This window comes from Schistocerca serialis, chromosome 7, assembly GCF_023864345.2.
Source record: "Schistocerca serialis cubense isolate TAMUIC-IGC-003099 chromosome 7, iqSchSeri2.2, whole genome shotgun sequence".
Taxonomy (NCBI): domain Eukaryota; kingdom Metazoa; phylum Arthropoda; class Insecta; order Orthoptera; family Acrididae; genus Schistocerca; species Schistocerca serialis.
Window position 1 is genome coordinate 334,880,044 of NC_064644.1, and position 20,126 is coordinate 334,900,169.

The 20,126-nt window shown below is 37.5% G+C and overlaps 1 protein-coding gene across 2 annotated transcripts in view; it reads right to left on the bottom strand.

Annotated features, from left to right (window-relative positions):
- Nucleotides 1–20,126, bottom strand: part of LOC126412073 (myotubularin-related protein 13) — a 251,951-nt gene that overhangs the window by 90,066 nt on the left and 141,759 nt on the right. For both annotated transcript variants that reach the window (XM_050081473.1, XM_050081472.1), the window contains 3 exons: nucleotides 14,468–14,640; nucleotides 7,245–7,432; nucleotides 4,412–4,622 (listed from right to left, as the gene is read on the bottom strand). In XM_050081473.1, coding sequence (XP_049937430.1) covers nucleotides 4,412–4,622; nucleotides 7,245–7,432; nucleotides 14,468–14,640 — 572 coding nt within the window. The remainder of the gene's footprint in view (nucleotides 1–4,411; nucleotides 4,623–7,244; nucleotides 7,433–14,467; nucleotides 14,641–20,126) is intronic.

Here is a 20,126-nt window from a genome sequence, read left to right on the forward strand (position 1 = left end):
GTGGGCAGCTTTTCACATTCTGAGGAAAGACTGAGATTGAAATTTCATTATAAGATCCTGCCATAGCAAAGAACACCTTTATTTTAATGATACCACCCCAATTCATGTATTATATTTGTGGTACTCTCCTCTGTTTCACGAACTTTTTCGATGCCGTCTGGCAATCCTATCTGTTGTCAATCCCACACCACAGCTGAAAGACTATCAACGAAGGTGGACGAGCATAGTGTAGGTAGTGTCTTTAGTAGACTTTTTGCATTTTCTAAGTGTTCTGCCAACAAATTGCAGTTTTTAGTTTGTTTTGCCCACAACATTATCTACGTGGTCATTCCAATTTTCGTGCTACAACATGTCCTTGGTTCTCGCCACCCACCTGGCCTTAATTTATTTAATTTCTTCTGTCTCAGCATTTCTTCAGGATAAACACTCCTTCCTTCACTCTGTTTTAGTTTCCTACATCTTTCATTTTCTGACCTGTCTATTTTTCACCTCCCCCTCCCACTTCTATTACATACAGTGCACTAAGCTTTCACTCTTATTGGCTCATGCATGATGTTTTAGCAGTAATCTGTCTGTAATATTACCAAGTCCCCAACAATCAGTCTTTCCTTCTCATCCCATCCCCTCCCATCTGGTGAGTCTCCCCTGCCACAGGGTTCTGGGTGACTTTTCTGAACTCTGCCCCTTTCCCTAAACCTCTCCAATCCTTTTCCTTCACCCCTCTTCCTTCCCCTTCAACCCTTCTGCCAGAAGCAGGAACCACTGGCTCTGAAAACTTGCATACGTAAAACTTTTGTTTTATGCGTGTTCTCCTGCTACTGCTTGGTGAGTAGATTTTTTATCTATCCAATTACATTTCGTAATTCTAAGCCATAAGTATTTAGCTGAATTTATAGATTTGTGTGATTAATCACATAACCAAAATGTAACTGATTCCTTTAGTACTCGTGGATGCCTTCACAATTTTCAATATTTACAGTCAATTTCCACTTTTCACACCATACACGTATCTTGTCTAAATCATTTTGCAATTGGTTTTGATCATGTGAACTGGAATTATGCCCTCGGACTGCTCTGTTTTTACTTTTACACATGCCTAGCAGCATTACCTCTCGAACGTAAGTGCTGACCAACCATTCCATCTCCTTGTAATTTTAAAGTATTTGATACTTAACATACAGTCAAGCAAAAGTGGTGGCACAATGTAATCAGCCATGCCAATGTAGCTTTCTGGTGTGTGTGTGTGTGTGTGTGTGTGTGTGTGTGTGTGTGTGTGTGTGTGTGTGGGCGCGCGCGCGCACTCGCTCATTAATTCAATCAAGTCCTATAGGAAAGGAGGAGGAGTACCTACTTATGGCACCCATCTGAACCACCCATGTTTTATGGATGACATACTTTTTCCCCTCTAGTACAGATTAACTTCAGTAACAATCAGGAAAACTTAATAACACAAGTTCAAAAGTGGACCTGAAAATCAACTGTAATAACACTAAAGTTAGAGGGTAAAAAGTGAATATGTGTAATTTTTACCCATTCCAAGTCCATTTATAGATGGTGTATTGGAAGAATATTAACTGTTGAAGCATGAATTTAATCGTTTTGTAATTCTACTGTCACAATTATCAATCAGGAGGTATATGGAATGAAGTAAAATGCACCTTGACTTCTCTGAACGTGCATTAGGCAATTTGAAAAGGATGTTGTTTGTATTTACACACTTTTATTGTGTTACAACTGGTTCTGAAGTTTTACAATAACATCAGGTTGCCCTATTGTGCCAATATCATGATATAAAGCGTTACTGGTGCCAGATTTTAGATATAACAACCATACTTTTATATCACAATACTGGCATAACACAGCAACCTGATGATGTTCTAAAGGAACTAAACCAAACATGATACAAATGCGTATTAATACAGCTGTGGTCATTTTCATTAATCATTAACATTAATCTCAATCAGCTGTGGAGCTCAACATGAAGTTCATACATCAACTACCCACAGATGAGAAAGAGATTGGAAGAATGTTTGATGAAATAAAAGAACTTGTTCAGATAGATACGGGAGACGAAAATTTAGTTATGTTGGGGAACTGGAATTCAGCAGTAGGAAAAGGAAGAGAAGAAAAAACAAAAGGAAAACATGGAGTGATGGAAAGAAATGATAAGGAAAGCCACTTTGTAGAATTGTGCATTGAGTATTTCCACGAGCAGATACGGGCTGTGGCCGTAACTTGTTGGTTACAGACTGATATTTAAAGCTGAAGAAATTACAGAAAGGTACAAAACTTAGTAGCTGAGAGTTTCAGAGGGTGCATTAGGCAATGTTGAACTTGGGTAGGGGACAGCAATATAACAATAGAAGACGAAAGAGTTGAGAGCAGCATTGAGTAGAGGGTCAAATAGGTGAAAGGACAGGACCCAGTAGAAATCATTGGATAATGCACAAGATATTGAATCTAACAAAAAAGAGGAGAAAATAAGCTTTAGAAAATGAAGTAGGAAAATGGAGGAATACAGACATCTAAAAAATGAAAGAGAGAGAGAGAGAGAGTGAAAAATGGCTAAGCAAGAATGGCAAGAGGAGAAATGTAAGACTGCAGAAGCACACTTGACTACGGGAAAGGTAGATGTTGCCCATAAATAAATTTTGGCAAACGATAAGTAGCTGTATGAATATCAAGAGCTCACATGGCAAGCCAAAGTGGTTCTACAAGGGAAATGAACCTAATGACAATATTATAGACGAGCAAAAGGAAGTTATGATACTGTCACGAGGGTTTGACAGAACACTGAAAAAGATAAGTCCTCCTAAAGGAGACAACAATCCCTCAGAATTTTTGTGATTTTTGGGTGAGTCAGCCATGACAAAGGTATTACAGCATGTGCACAAGATATATGAGACTGGTGAAATACCCTCAGACTTGAAGAGTGTGATAACTCCAGTTCCAATGAAGGAAAGTGCTGACAGGGGTGAAATTTTACCACATTATCAGTTTACTAAGGTATGGTTACAAATACAGACACAAATTACTTAAAAGGTAAGAAAAGACTTGAAGAGGGCAACCTCGGGAACAATCAATTTTGAGTTCCAAAGAAATGTAGAAACAAATGAGGCCATACGGACTCTCTAGCATATCTTAAAAGTAGGGTTAATGAAGGGTAGACTTGACTTACACATACATAGTATTTGTGTATTTAGAGAAAGCTTTTGACAATGTTGACTGAAATACGTTCTTTGAAATTTTGCAGACAGCAGGATAAAATACAGGATTTGCAGAGTTAGCTGCAAATGTACCAAAAGCAGACTGCAGTTATAACAGTCAGAAGACATGAAAGCAGTGACTGAAAAGTGAGTGGGACAGGGTTGTAGCCTATCCCCAACATTATTCAATCTGTACACTGTGCAAGCAGTAAAGGTATCCAAGGAGAAATTTGGAAGAGAGATTCAAGTTCAGGGAGAAGAAATAAACACTCTGAGGTTTGCCGACAACATTGTAATTCTGTCAGGGATAGCAAAGCAGTTAGAAGAGCAGCTAAATGAAATGGACTGTGTCTTGAAAAAGAGATAAGATGAACATCAAAAAAGTAAACGAAGGGTCAAATTAAATCCAAAGTGCTAAGTGAATTATATTAGGAAATGAGACACCACAAGTAGAAGATAAATTTTGTAATTTGGTCAACAAAATAACAGATGATGGTCAAAGACAGAGGATATAATTTCCCAACTGATAATAGTAAGGAAATTGTTTCTCAAAAAGATAAATTTGATTAATTCCAATATTAATTTAAGCTTAAGAAAGTCTTTTCTGAAGGTATTTATCTGAATAGCAGCTTGTATGGAAGCAAAACATGGGCAATAAGCAGCGCAGAGAAGAAGACAGTTCGAGCTTTCAGAACATGGTGCTACAGAAGAGTGCTTAAGATTACATGGATTGATCAAACCACAAATGAGGAGATACTGAATCAAATTGGGGTAAAATAACATTTACAGCACAATATGACTAAAAGAAGGGATCAATTGATAGAACACATCCTGAGGCATCAAGGAATTTCTAATTTGGTAACAGAGGGAATTATGGAGATTAAAAATTGTACAGGGAGTTGGATACAGTAAGCAGGTTCAAAGGGATGTAGGTTGTGGCAGTTATTCAAAAATAAAGAGGCTTGCATAGAATAGACTAGCATGCAGAACTGTGTCAAACCAGTCTTCAGACTGAAGACAACAATGATCGTTTGATGTGTTTTCGATAGCGTCACTATCACGTTTCACATGAATGCAACCTTTTTCATCAATAAATATTCACATAAGCGTTAGCTGATTTTCATATTTAATTTTTGTATACGCAGTTGTCATATTAACATTTCTGAGATATATACTTATCTCTGTAATACGCAATACACACAAACCTTCTGCACATGGTGTATCTGCTGTTAACTGTGCTTATTCTGAAAGGTTCACTGCTCTGCCTGGAATTGTTATTTGCTGTGGTACTGCTACAAAGCCCAAGTCTATACCAGTCTCTTACATAACTCCTTTCTGACAGTCGCTCAAGCGTTTTTGCATCAGTAGGTGCTGGAGGAACCAGTCCTGGTCCAGGAACCTCAAAATCATCTGTAACTGTCAATCACAAAACTATGTAGCACATACATAAATATGTCATCAATAGAAATTATTAGTTACTGCAAGATTCCACGATTCAATAGTTCTATGACCCCCCCCCCCCCCCCCCCCCTCCTTTTCCCTTAGACACAAACTTTCTTAATTCGTTCCTGATGTTTAACAGATAGATGGAATAAGTCATACAAAAGTCGCCTGAAAGAAATTCCTTAGACAACCATTAAAATACTCTCTCTATTTGCGAAGGACTATAGCATGATAAAATTAGCAGGAAAGCTGGTGATTTGTACTACTACTACTACTTCTACTACTACTAGCATACTATTAAAAAAATTTAGCTTATACATACTGACCAGATCCTCAGACTATTTAAATATTAATCACCACTAAACAGTTATTAAACATTTTTCTGCAATTACTGACCACTAAAACCCAATTTTCAGTAAATAATTTATTGCTAAAGAACCATTACACTGTTGCAATAGATTAACTCTTCTGAAATATGAATTACCATTTTTTTTAACTTACCCTCTCCAGGAAAAACTTCCACAAGTTAAATATAATTGCCACAAATAAGAGAAGGTGGACCAGAACAAAATAAGATCCTTTACACATTACAAGCACACAAAAAATAAAAACCAAAGTTATTGTATAATTAGAAATAATGAGAGAATGGTCTAATTTATAAGACACGTAAGTTATTTTCAGCAACCATAAATACTGCTCAGTTTACAATGCCCACACACCACTGCATGAATTATTTCATGCTCAGTCATCTCATCTTTTTCTGCTCCTAAATATCAAAAGATTTCCTCATCCCCTCCCCTACTCTCATCCAAAACCTGTAACAATCAAAATGTTCCTTGATTTTAACACAAATGTACTCTCAACAGGCTGACAGGTTCTTGCCGTAGGAATGAAGATATAAACAGTATCATCCGTTAAATTACAAGAACTAAGAAAATGCAAACAATTGTCATCCTCAGGCTTGGTGTTCTTTAATATTCATCTAGCAAAATACAAGAGCTTATTACTGGAAAAATTGTCAAGCCTCAGATTTTTATAGCAGATGTACTTCTGGAGCATCAGTTTAGCTGAAAAACCTTGAAATATCACAAGTTTGAAACTTAATTCCTCAGTTTTGAATTTAAAAATCTGGCAATTGATAACACAATATTGGAACAAACTCTATGTACCAACCTGCAGCTGACTCAGGTGTTTATAACAAGCTGGCAGCTTCACTAAATGGGCATTTTAAGAGTCAAGCAGGAAAGTACTTGCAGAAATACTGAGTAACTCAATTTACTTTTAGTCAACATACTGTCACGAAATCAATCTGTCCTCTTACCCTAATCAAGTTACGGTAATGACTGATCAATACTTCTCCAGTTTATTTCACAATACATTCTATTAGTTCTAGTATCATTTAACTGCTATGAGCCCACCATAACCACAACTGTACCACAGTAATCTAGTTGCCTCATACAAGTGAATGTGATCAGGGCTAATCTATCTGTTTTTGCAATCACACCACAAGAATTTTCTATAATCAATGACATTTGTAAGTCGCCTTTCCTAGCCTTCCTCTCATTAATATAAGACTTAATGAAAGCAAATAAATCAAGTTGTGTGCAGTTTCTACATAATCAAAATAAGGAATGTATAGTTTTTAAAAATGGGTTACTGACCAAAACAATTAATTGCATATTTCAACAAGAAATTACCTGAAACTTCCTGGCAGATTAAAACTGTGTGCCGGACTGAGACTCGAACTCTGGACTTTTGCCTTTCGCGGGCAAGTGCTCTACCGTCTGAGCTACCCAAGCATGACTCACGCCTCGTCCTCACAGCTTTACTTCCGCCAGTACCTCATCTCCTACTTTCCAAACTTCACAGAATTTCTCCCGCGAACCTCATTCTGGAAACATCACCCAGGCTGTGGCTAAACCATGTCTCCGCAGTATCCTTTCTTCCAGGAGTGCTAGTTCTCCAGGTTCGCAGGAGAGCTTCTGTGAAGTTTGGAAAGTAGGAGATGAGGTACTGGTGGAAGTAAAGCTGTGAGGACAGGGCGTGAGTCATGCATTGGTACCTCAGACGGTAGAGCACTTGCCCACGAAAGACAAAGGTCCCGAGTTCGAGTCTCGGTCCGGCACACAGTTTTAATCTGCCAGGAAGTTTCATATCCGTGCACACTCCACTGCAGAGTGAAAATCTCATTCAAGAAATTACCTGTTTTGGCTGATATCAGCCATCTACAGACTGACAAGATATGTTGTTGAAATTGTGTGTGATGTGTAGCATTTCCATCAATCAATGATATCCCTATTATGACCGACATGTCATTCTTTCCAGGATCTAACGTTAGTCATACATTTTGGATTACATCAGTTAAACCAACAACACAAAACAATATTCTATGGAAAGTTACGTTATTACAGCTGAGAGCAGAAACACATGAAAGATAAAATACAAGGTCAAGCAATCAAGCAACAAAAGAGTCAAAGTGGTGTTTTCAATGTGCTAGTAGCAGCAAACAAAAATTAATATTGTTAACAGATTCACTATACAACATGGTGCTAGTCTAAATGTTTCTCTCATATAGCTCTCAGAGTGTTTACTCACCTGAAATATCATCATCTTGACCGAAGTCAGCTGCATCTGTTATTGGAAGACTCATACGACCAGGTGATGTAAGGTATTTGCTACTATTACTTATGTTAGGGAATACATATTTCTGCCGTTTTGATGAAGCCTTTGGCTTGAATCCAGCTTTCCTCGCCGTTTTCAATAATGTTTTCTTTGCAAAACCCCTGAAAACAGTTGTTCTGGTAGAGAAACACCACAATATTTTACATTCAAGTCCTCTTACTTTTTTAATTTATAGAAACTTGAATGCCAGCCATAAAGCTTAAGTTTATAACATAAAAAGAAGAACTACATTATTTCCAACAACACAATTTAGTGTTTAATGCAATATAGAAGAGATACTGCACCCTCACAATGCGAGCACCAATTTTCCTTTATATTTGTAACTCTTCTTATCCTTTAATATCAAAAATTTAAATCTTTATAACTTATTAATATACACTGCATCTAAAGACTTCAGTAAATTGTGTTGACAAATACAAAAAAAAACATAAGACAGAAACAAAATACCTTTATTTGACTTCAAAGTAAACTCTGTCAGTCATAATAGAGTTTTGACAATGCTTACAAAGGGGTTACAAGTTTTCAGCACAGCTTTCATCTGAAATATATCAGTCCACTGATACACATCTCTGAATGTGATTAATCCTGTTGGTCATACCTTATTTCGCAACAATGGTTACCAAGTGTACTCCTTGTCTCTGAACTTGTGATGATGGTTAGCAGAAGATACAAATCTTAGTCACACATGCCAATGAAATCTCCACCTACTTCCATGCATATTTTGTCTTCTGTTTGTCAGTATGTCAATGTGGTGCATATCTGGAAACGGTTTTTGGAACGAAGTCTCCACACCACCCTTGTTATTCCCCAATTCCTTCAATATCAATCTCAAGAGACATATTGCACTTGTATAATGTTGCTTGCTCTTAAATTTTCTGACAGTTTTGCTTAACTGCTTAACATAGTCAAGCCATGATCTCCCTTTACAATTACCCCCACCCTTTTCAGTTCTTTCTATTACCGAACTGACTATTTCTTGACACCTCATGATGTGCCTTATCAATTGCTCCCTTTTTTTTCTTGATTAGTTACTCAACCCACTTACCTAATCTTCAGATTCTGTGGCATCATATTTCGAAAACTTCTATTCTCTTCTCGTACCATTTTAACGTCCACATTTAGCTTCCGTAAAAGGCTCCACTCTACACAAATACCTTCAGGAAAGACTTCCAACACTTAACTTCTATACTTTAATTTTCACTTTCACTTTCTCCTTTTCCTTTCCTTTCCTTTTGAGATCGGTAGAACATGGGAGGTTCTCTATCCCGCCTTTTGATTCTTTTCTATCAGTGCTGAACTCTACCCAGCATATCCCTAACTATCCTTGTTTCCCATCCTATTGACTAAATTTGTTTCACTCATCCCTCATATCTATCTCTGCTCAAACAAAATTAACAAAGTTGTTTTGTTAAGAAATGGTCAAATTATGCAAATACTATGAATGTTTATGTGTAGTTACAAACAGTTCTGCAGTGAAACTCACAAAATTATTCAGCAAACAGCTTATTGCACAGTGCTTGTAGTTTGTGATACAATTCTGCAATATAGTGTTGTAATACAAGTTGGAAATACACGTCAACTGAATCTTGGAAAGATGTAATTACTAAGTGCAACTACACTATCAATGTGTGTGTGCAATAAAAAACTTAATGATGAGAAAACCATGTTCAAAGTACAGAAATGTTTTAATTTAATTCAAAATAAATAATGTGGCTGGTAGCACAATTTCTTCATTTTTGCTACCAAGCTTTGCTCTCCTGACTTTGCTTGTTAGATTCTAGGATTTTCACACCTTCCCACCCACATCATCGAAACGATTCTGGTCTTCTTCTGCAAAAATTGAACAGGTCCAAACTATATAAAATTAAAAACGTGAATCTGTCTTTCGAATGAATATATCACCAAATAAAATTCCTTTTTCCTTACTGACATTCACTATAGTAACTTTACATTTTTAGCAGCACAACACAGCACCTATCATTATATATTAAACACCATCCAAAACTAAAGTTATATTTCAATATTCCAATGTGCCATCTCGTCTGAAGTTCCAACGAGTCACAGAAATGAAAGGTAATTAATTCCAAGTCAAATCACTCAATAATTCTAGGATCTGTTACCCTGCATCTCAGATTGTCATGAAACTTAGCACATCTGCTTAGGCTTGTATAACAACATGTGCTTTTTTTTCCCCTTTCAGACTAAAACTTTCTTTTATATTGAATTTCCCATGCAGTGGTGTTCTGATGATTTGGCTCTGCAAGAATGGCCACGCAAAGTAGTACTTACACTACTTACACTACTCACTGCTCAATAATTCATGAAGTTGTTTTTTTTTTTTTTTTTTCAGTAGTTGAGAAAGGCATATAGTTAACATTAACACAATTATTTAAGTAATAAAGTTACAAAGATGAGAACAAACAATATTAATGTACGTTACTTTCCAATTTCTGAAAAAATTACTGGAGTGATAAAGAACATTTATATCACATTTTTGCACCCTGCTTGGAACCTAATTTTGGTTTTAAATAATTCCCAAGATTGTGCACTTTTTAATAAAAGAAAAGTATAAATGTGTTTTCTATGAATGGACACACAAAATAAACCAGAAATCAAAATACTTTTGGCTGTGATGAAAAAGTGTTGGAGCCTGACATCCACTGCCTCAGACAAAGGAGTTGTTGCTGTGGTCTTCAGTCCTGAGACTGGTTTGATGCAGCTCTCCATGCTACTCTATCCTGTGCAAGCTTTTTCATCTCCCAGTACCTACTGCAACCTACATCCTTCTGAATCTGCTTAGTGTATTCATCTCTTGGTCTCCCTCTATGATTTTTACCCTCCACGCTGCCCTCCAATACTAAATTGGTGATCCCTTGATGCCTCAGAACATGTCCTACCAACCGATCCCTTCTTCTGGTCAAGTTGTGCCACAAACTCCTCTTCTCCCCAATCCTATTCAATACTTCCTTATTAATTATGTGATCTATCCATCTAATCTTCAGCATTCCTCTGTAGCACCACATTTCGAAAGCTTCTATTCTCTTCTTGTCCAAACTATTTATCGTCCATGTTTCACTTCCATACATGGCTACACTCCATACAAATACTTTCAGAAATGACTTCCTGACACTTAAATCTATACTCCATGTTAACAAATTTCTCTTCTTCAGAAACGCTTTCCTTGCCATTGCCAGTCTACATTTCATATCCTCTCTACTTCGACCAACATCAGTTATTTTGCTCCCCAAATAGCAAAACTCCTTTACTACTTTAAGTGTCTCATTTCCTAATCTAATTCCCTCAGCATCACCTGACTTAATTAGACTACATTCCATTATCCTTGTTTTGCTTTTGTTGATGTTCATCTTATATCCTCCTTTCAAGACACTGTCCATTCCATTCAACTGCTCTTCCAAGTCCTTTGCTGTCTCTGACAGAATTACAATGTCATCAGCGAACCTCAAAGTTTTTATTTCTTCTCCATGAATTTTAATACCTACTCCGAATTTTTCTTTTGTTTCCTTTACTGCATGCTCAATATACAGATTGAACAACATCGGGGAGAGGCTAAAACCCTGTCTTACTCCCTTCCCAACCACTGCTTCTCTTTCATGTCCCTCGACTCTTATAACTGCCATCTGGTTTCTGTACAAATTGTAAATAACCATTCGCTCCCTGTATTTTACCCCTGCCACCTTTAGAATTTGAAAGAGAGTATTCCAGTCAACACTGTCAAAAGCTTTCTCTAAGTCTACAAATGCTAGAAACATAGGTTTGCCTTTCCTTAATCTTTCTTCTAAGATAAGTCGTAAGGTCAGTACTGCCTCACGTGTTCCAGTGTTTCTACGGAATCCAAACTGATCTTCCCCGAGGTTGGCTTCTACTAGTTTTTCCATTCGTCTGTAAAGAATTCATGTTAGTATTTTGCAGCTGTGACTTATTAAACTGATAGTTCGGTAATTTTCACATCTGTCAACACCTGCTTCCTTTGGGATTGGAATTATTATACAGGGTGATTCAAAAAGAATACCACAACTTTAAAAATGTGTATTTAATTAAAGAAACATAATATAACCTTCTGTTATACATCATTACAAAGAGTATTTAAAAAGGTTTTTTTCACTCAAAAACAAGTTCAGAGATGTTCAATATGGCCCCCTCCAGACACACGAGCAATATCAACCCAACACTCCAACTCGTTCCACACTCTCTGTAGCATATCAGGTGTAACAGTTTGGATAGCTGCTGTTATTTCTCGTTTCAAATCATCAATGGTGGCTGGGAGAGGTGGCCGAAACACCATATCCTTAACATACCGCCATAAGAAAAAAATCGCAGGGGGTAAGATCAGGGCTTCTTGGAGGCCAGTGATGAAGTGCTCTGTCACGGGCTGCCTGGCGGCCGATCCATCGCCTCGGGTAGTTGACGTTCAGGTAGTTACGGACAGATAAGTGCCAATGTGGTGGCGCTCCATCCTGCTGAAATATGAATTATTGTGCTTCTTGTTCGAGCTGAGGGAACAGCCAATTCTCTAACATCTCCAGATACTGTAGTTCAGTTACAGTAGCACCTTCGAAGAAAAAGGGACCAAAAACTTTATTGGCTGAAATGGCACAGAAAACGTTCACCTTAGGCGAGTCACGTTCATACTGAGTTGTTTCCCGCAGATTCTCAGTGCCCCATATACAGACATTGCGACGGTTGACTTTCCCGTTAGTGTGGAAAGTTGCTTCATCACTAAACACAATCTTTGAAACGAAAGATTCATCTGTTTCCATTTGAGCAAGGATAAAATCACAGAAATCGATTCTTTTAATCTTATCAGCTGCAGACAGTGCTTGAACAAATTTCAGACGATAAGGTTTCATAACTAACCTTTTTCGTAGGACTCTCCATACAGTTGATTGTGGAATTTGCAGCTCTCTGCTAGCTCTGCGAGTCGATTTTCCTGGGCTGCGAACAAATGCTTGCTGGATGCGTGCTACATTTTCATCACTCGTTCTCGGCCGTCCAGAACTTTTCCCTTTGCACAAACACCCATTCTCTGTAAACTGTTTATACCAACGTTTAATACACCACCTATCAGGAGGTTTAACACCATACTTCGTTCGAAATGCACGCTGAACAACTGTCGTCGATTCACTTCTGCCGTACTCAATAACACAAAAAGCTTTCTGTTGACCGGTCGCCATCTTAGCATCAACTGACGCTGGCGCCTAGTCAACAGCGCCTCAAGCAAACAAATGTACAACTAAATGAAACTTTATAGCTCCCTTAATTCGCCGACAGATAGTGCTTAGCTCTGCCTTTTGTCGTTGCAGAGTTTTAAATTCCTGAAGTTGTGGTATTCTTTTTGAATCACCCTGTATTCTTCTTGAAGTCTGAGGGTATTTCGCCTGTTTCATACATCTTGCTCACCAGATGGTAGCGTTTTGTCAGGACTGGCTCTCCCAAGGCCGTCAGTAGTTCCAATGGAATGTTGTCTACTGCGGGGGCCTTGTTTCGACTCAGGTCTTTCAGTGCTCTGTCAAACTCTTCACGCAGTATCATATCTCCCATTTCATCTTCATCTACATCTTCTTCCATTTCCATAATATTGTCCTCAAGTACATCGCCCTTGTACAGACCCTCTATACACTCCTTCCACCTTTCTGCTTTCCCTTCTTTGCTTACAACTGGGTTTCCATCTGAGCTCTTGATATTCATACAAGTGGCTCTCTTTTCTCCAAAGGTCTCTAATTTTCCTGTAGGCAGTATCTATCTTACCCCTAATGAGATAGGCCTCTACATCCTTACATTTGTCCTCTAGCCATCCCTGCTTAGCCATTTTGCACTTCCTGTCGATCTCATTTTTGAGACGTTTGTATTCCTTTTTGCCTGCTTCATTTACTGCATTTTTATATTTTCTCCTTTCATCAATTAAATTCAATATTTCTTCTGTTACCCAAGGATTTCTACTAGCCCTCGTCTTTTTACCTACTTGATCCTCTGCTGCCTTCACTACTTCATCCCTCAAAGCTACCCATTCTTCTTCTACTGTATTTCTTTCCCCCATTCCTGTCAATTGTTCCCTTATGCTCTCCCTGAAACTCTGTACAACCACTGGTTCTTTCAGTTTATCCAGGTCCCATCTCCTTAAATTCCCACCTTTTTGCAGTTTCTTCAGGAGTATTGACTAACATATACACACATCAATTATTCTAGGCAGACAAATTAACTTTAAGTGTGAAAATTTTATTCCATTTTATTAATTCTGTAATTTTTTAATATTATAATAAAAGGTATTTATCTGTACAGCTAAATCCCTGCTCACAGTGATAAAAGTGTTCTGTGTGGCTGTAGTAGCTTGCTTGGAACCTGTACAGATAAGAAAACAATACGACAATCGTTGACATGCAACAATCAAGTCCTTTGGTCTCAGTCGCCCTTAACAGAGACTGGCCATATTTGTGAGTGGTGAAGGCAATCATCATTTACTGTATTTGTAATGAAGTATGTTTTTAAATGAATTAGTGCTCAGTTAATTACAAAGGAAAGTACCAATTCATGTAGTGTCAACAGCAAATGTCTAATGGTTCGAAGTTGTTTATGTCTAGAAAACAATTACAATAGCTTGTATTCGGGAGACTAAGCAAATTCCTTTATAAATATGGGAAAGTTATGTAGTAAGTTTCATAATAGAGATAGAAACATTAGTGTGAAATGTGACACTGACTATTAAGAATGAGGAGACTGCAAAGTTCAACATAAAACACAAAGTTCACAGCATGTAATTTTTGTTAAAACAGTGCTATGTACACATGACAACATTCAGTAGGTTCGGTCACTTCTATAGATTCTGCAACAGTAATGGAACTACTTCATGAATTTACTGCCAGAAACTAATGGAAAAATTTATTTACATAAACCAGTTAAGAGCACTCTCATTCTCACCGTTAGTGTCCTCATGACTTTATCACTTAAGAAACAACACTATCTACTACATGCTAGACGTGTAAAATCAGATCTTAGGTACATTCTTTAAAGTCATAAACAATATGTTCTTCTTTGACTGTTACTGCATGTAAGGTAAAATAATTTTGCCTACAAAACAGTATCTGTGCTAAAATTTGGCAAGATGCATCATCTATACTTACTTCAGAGTGGCATTTTTCTCTTTTCCTTTATGCAATGGAGTTTGAGGAACAACTTGGCCAGTAAATGCAAAATGATGCAGTATGTGAGCTGGGTGACGAAGCCTATGCACCATCTTCCGAAAAGCTTCAATATTTTCAGGTGTCACTTCCTCATCAAATGCAACCTTGACAAGCTGAAGATAAAAGAAAAAGGTTTTTAACAGCCACCTGTCTAAATTAATCATCTTTAACACTAGTATTTTACAGACCATTATATTTTTACTTATATTTTGTCCATAATAAGGTAGGATATTAGAGTCAGAGACAATGCACAACTCTAAGATAAATAGTACTACAAATATTCTTCAAAAAACATAGAACAAACTACTCCCTTTGCATAAAATGTACACTACTGAGGGCAGTTATGTAATGTTCCAGTGGTATACAGTATCCTGTATTTCTCACACACCTTCCCTGGTGCCAAGGAATCTTTTAATCTTTTATAAAAGTCATTATTTACTAGAAATGAACATGAATAACAACAAATTATAGTTGGTTGACCCTTTTGCGAGCACTGTTTCATAACCAGCCACAGGTATAAATTAATACGCCATGCCACCTGCAACACAGGTATGTTATGGCAACGTATGAATTAAATTTCCTTTAAGATTACAACCTTTAACAAATCATAAATTCCCATAAAATTAAGGCATAAGGCCCTTTCTAGGCTTACCATTGCTGTACAGCATCCCTGTGTTGCAGATGACAATTTTTAAGATCTATAAAAGGAAAAAAAAAACACTGAGGACATCACAACTGTGGTAAAACAGGTTTGGACATTAAACAAAACCATAACTATGTTCTTGCAAAAATGGCACACCTTCAATAACATATTATTTTTCGAAAAGCACGAGAACGAATTTGCACACCTTTACATACTACAGGACAACTGTCAAGCAGTAGGACACATCAAAACATTTTTGTCTTAGACTTGCACAACTGTTACTTTTCAGAGATATCACAAATTGGATCTTAGCACTTGGAGACAGAGCCACACACATATGTGCCTGTGTGTGTGTGTGTGTGTGTGTGTGTGTGTGTGTGTGTGTGTGTGTGTGTGTGTGTGCGCGCGCGCATTGGGCTTGCTGTGACTCAGCTTCTCCTCTATCTGGTGAATAGCAATCTTTCCATATTGTTGTTCTTCCATCCTGGACTTTCCATCGTTTGATTTAACCTAAAGATATAATTGATATGGTGCTACTTTCTCAGAGGAACACTGTTTCACATGTCATTCAAAAAATCTTCTACATTATACGATGCATGTTCAGAAAGTAAGAGTGCTAGATTTACTTTTTTTAAATTTTTCTTTTTAGATAAAGTCTATTTGAAACAAAATTACATGATATTGTTGACACACTTGTTGAATGTCTTTCCAAATAATCACTATCCAGTTTAACATGTGTGGTGAGCTGTAGCACAAGCTTCTTTATGCCCTCCTCTAAGAACTATCCCACTAGTGTCTTTCTCAATTTCAGGACCCTTTTGCACCCGTTTGTCAGCTGAAAATTTAATTCCACTCATGTGTGCCTTCAGGGTGGTGCAAAGATGATAGTCTGAAGGCACCAAGTCAGGGGAAATATGAGGACGCCGGGAGTTCAAAACATCCCAACCAAATGAGTTGAAGAGGGCGTTGGTGGTTAGGGTTGGGTGAAGACGGGCACTTTCATGCAACAAGCACACTCCTCTTGTCAGCATTTCCATCCTTTCATTTTGAATGCTCCCTTTTGAGTGTTTTTAGAGTCTCACAAAACTGTTGTGCATTGATGGTCTACCCCCTCCCCCTCCCCACAAAGGCAAAAATGTCTTCTTGGTCCCAAAAGAATTATGCCTTGACTTTTTGTCCACAGTTGTGGTTCTGAATTTTTGGCTGATGGGGAATTTGTCGCATGCCACTGTGATGACTGTCATTTTGTCTCAGGCATGCAATGAGCCACCCAAGTTTCATCTCCAGTCACAATAATGCTCAGAAAAATCCTCACATTCCAATTTGAGTCACTTGAGAAAACACATGAGCACTACCAACCTGATTTTTCTTGTTCTGCTCTGTCAACTTTTTTGGGAACCATCTTGTGCACAGTTTCCAGTATCCCAACATTTGTGTGACTGTCTCGTTAACAGAATTCTGGTGAGTTGTGGAAATATCACAGAAATTTCATCCACTGCCAAATGGTCATCTTCATGAGCAGTTTCCTCGATTTTTTTTACACCAACTCGTTAGTCAAAAAGCAATCAATCAGTCTGTTTGTCACGTACATTTGTTCTCCCTCCACTAAACTCCCTACACCATTTAAACACACTCATTCTGTTCAAAACTTCTCACCGTAAACTTTTGTTTCTTGAAAGAAGATCTGTATGTTTTATTCCTTCTGCAAGTAGGAAGCAGATCAAAGCACATGACTTGCACTAGGAGGGATTGCTGAACGACATCTTTCATCCAACTGGACACAACATGAGTTTATCAAGTACTGAGTTACTGCAATGCTCACTGTGATTAAGGGATTCCCCACTACCACTCTGTATTGCCAACACGAAAAAAAAAAAAAAAAAAAAAAAAAAAAAAAAAAAAAAAAAAAAAAAACACCTGTCAAGTGCAGTCTGATATGGTCATAGTACTCTTACTTTCTGAACGTGAATCATGATAGCATTTATATTTCAGGTATTTTTCCAGGTCTACTCCAGTATTTTATGGAGTTAGGTCCATACTTCCACTTCCAATTTTATAAATTTAATGTCCATATAAGTGGAGTTTTTTTATATTGTTTTTGTCTGTAACTAGGTAACATGTAACTTGCTCCGAAACTGGTTTCATGTTGACACACGATTCAGTTACCCTCAAAAAGTTGTGGGTTTACATCATTGCTTGGATAACATTTTTCTGTACTCTAAAAGCTTTTTCAGGAAAGTACAGGGCGAGTAAAAAGTCTTTGGACAGCTTCATTAGTTGGAAGATTAAAGGGAAAATTGAAATGCGAAGATGGGAACACATGTTTGACGTGGGGCCGAAATGATGTTCATGGCCGCCATCTTTAAATCCGCCATTTTGGATTCAAGTCTCTCTCTCTCTCTTCTTTTTTTTTTTTTTTTTTTTTTTTAATGGGGAGTGTATGACACATCAAATAACACTCACTTGAGCTCTGGAATTGAGTAGTGTAATTTGTTTTTGTCTATCTTTTACAGTTTAGAGGTTATTAATGTTCAAAGTTGGGAAATCACCTTCATACCGACTGCTACAACACATGTTCTATCGTGCAATGCACAACTCTAGTAATTTTCCAACTTCGAACATTAATAACCTATAAATTGTACAAGATAGACAAAAACAAATTACACTACTCAATTCCAAAGCTCAAGCAAGTGTTATTTGATGTGTCCTACACCGCCCCCCCGCCTTCCCACAAAAAAAAAAAAAAAGAGAGAGAGACTTGAATCCAAAATGGCGGATTTCAATTTGCAGCCCCACATCAAACCATCATCACATTTCAATTTTCCCTTTAAACTTCCAACTTATGAAGGTTTCCAAGGACTTTTGACTCGCCCTGTATATTAGTTTTCTCAAATGCTGAAATTTTATATTATCATAACAACGGGGACAAAGTATCACCTGATATAGATTTTTTTAATGATATTCAAGACATTAATGACAAATGAGACTGTTCAGTTGACTCAATATGCTGTCCACGTGCTTACTTGCACCCCATTTTCATTTACTAGTAAACCAAGGAATTTGACACTTTTTACGGTCGCCACATTTTTGTCCATACTGTGTATTTCACTTTTACACTGTGCTGATGGTTTCCTGGTTTCTGTCCTGTTTAATTTCAAATTATTATTTTTAACCCATGTCTCCAATTCCTCAATTATCTACTCAATATTAACTCCTTGTCAGTGTTACACCAGACTATCACTTTTGAGTCATCTGCACATACGGTGGCAACAGAATGAACCTGGCGTGGAATACCATTTATACAGTACAAAACTGAGTGTTGCAGGATACCTAATTTTGTGTGTTTCCAGCCAGAGACAAATTTCTGGCCACTACTGTTAACAAGTGCTCCGTGCTTTCTGTTCAGTAATTATGATGACATACAATTAACAGATTTTCCTTGGAAACAATAGCTTGTGGAGAAGGTCATGATTTACAGCACAAAATATTTTGTGAGATCACAAAAGACAGCTGACACACAAAGTATATTAGCAAGACAACTGCATTTATCGAATGAGTACAATTGCAGTCTTAGCAGAAACCACACTGAGAGTTCAAAATAATCCTGCGAGATTGATTACAATTTTTTATCTGATCACGAGCAGCTCTTTCAATATTTCTGGATTCTTGAGTTCCCCATTCCATCTTTTCTTCCACTTTTATCATGTAGCTGAACTTCAAACATATTTAAGTCAACCTGGACAACAATCCTCATCTAAAGAGTGGTTGATAAGAGAGAGTGGTAGTGCAATACTATGACAGAGTATTTTCATTATTCTAGTAAAGCCACCATCCCATTCCACATTCCATGTTTAAATTTTTTGAAGGTCATGATGATTTTCATAAGATCCTAACTTGAAAGATATGAAACCTTAAAACCTGTATAATTTCACTGTTATACTAGGATTTGTACTTCAAGGTCATCAGTTACTCATGTTACTGCAATTAAGTAGAAGTCACTGAAGGATTCGCTTATGGCACTAGAATCTATAACAATTCTACCATTTATCACTAGAGGAGCATTTTGCTCCATTCCACTGCCAACTTCCTTTCTTATAACAGACCACACAATTTTTTTTTTTTTTTTTATCCAACTTTTGTCTGCAGTATGCTTCGCTACTTTAACTACTTTGTAAACTTTTTTGTGTGTGCTTACATATTTAATCCTGAAGCAGGCACACCTATGCGTAACATGCGTCAACCATAAATGACATTACCTTGTACCATTCCAGGGTAAGCCCATACACATTCATTCATTATTGCTCCACCTAACACAGTGCTAAGTTGCGCTGTCATATGTCCATGTGAGCAGTAGTAACAGCGAGTTAGGTGAGAAAAAAAATTTATGATTCATGCAAGAAAATGACCCAGATTCCGAACTAGCAGCTCAATCCTACAATACGGCAGTTGACTATGAGACAATTAGTAATCAGTTACACAGTTGGCTGGGATCTGGATCGACTGCATTGTTTAATGCTTCGAGTGGGTCATTACTATGGGGTAACAGTTGCACATAGCACAAGAGTAATATAATTAAAGTTACTTCACTATTGTTTAATCAAAGAGTGATTTAACTCAATTTATGTATTTTATCATTGTTTAATCAAACTAAGATTAAACTGTGATTTGGTCATACTTGCACTCACTGCTGGCACGGGTGCAAGTTTTTGTGTGTGTGTGTGTGTGTGTGTGTGTGTGTGTGTGTGTGTGTGTGTACTGCTGACAAAGGCTTTAAGGCCAAAAGCTATAACTGTGTGAATCTTCTTCTTGTGCCTATCGCGATCGCGACTTAGCATCTCCACTATATGGTGAGTAGCAACTTTCCTTCTCTGGTATTAACATGCAAAAAACTGGTTCATGCTTAAGGATCTTGTATTGTACAGTAAAAAAAAAGGTGTAGGGAACCCCCTCCGCTAC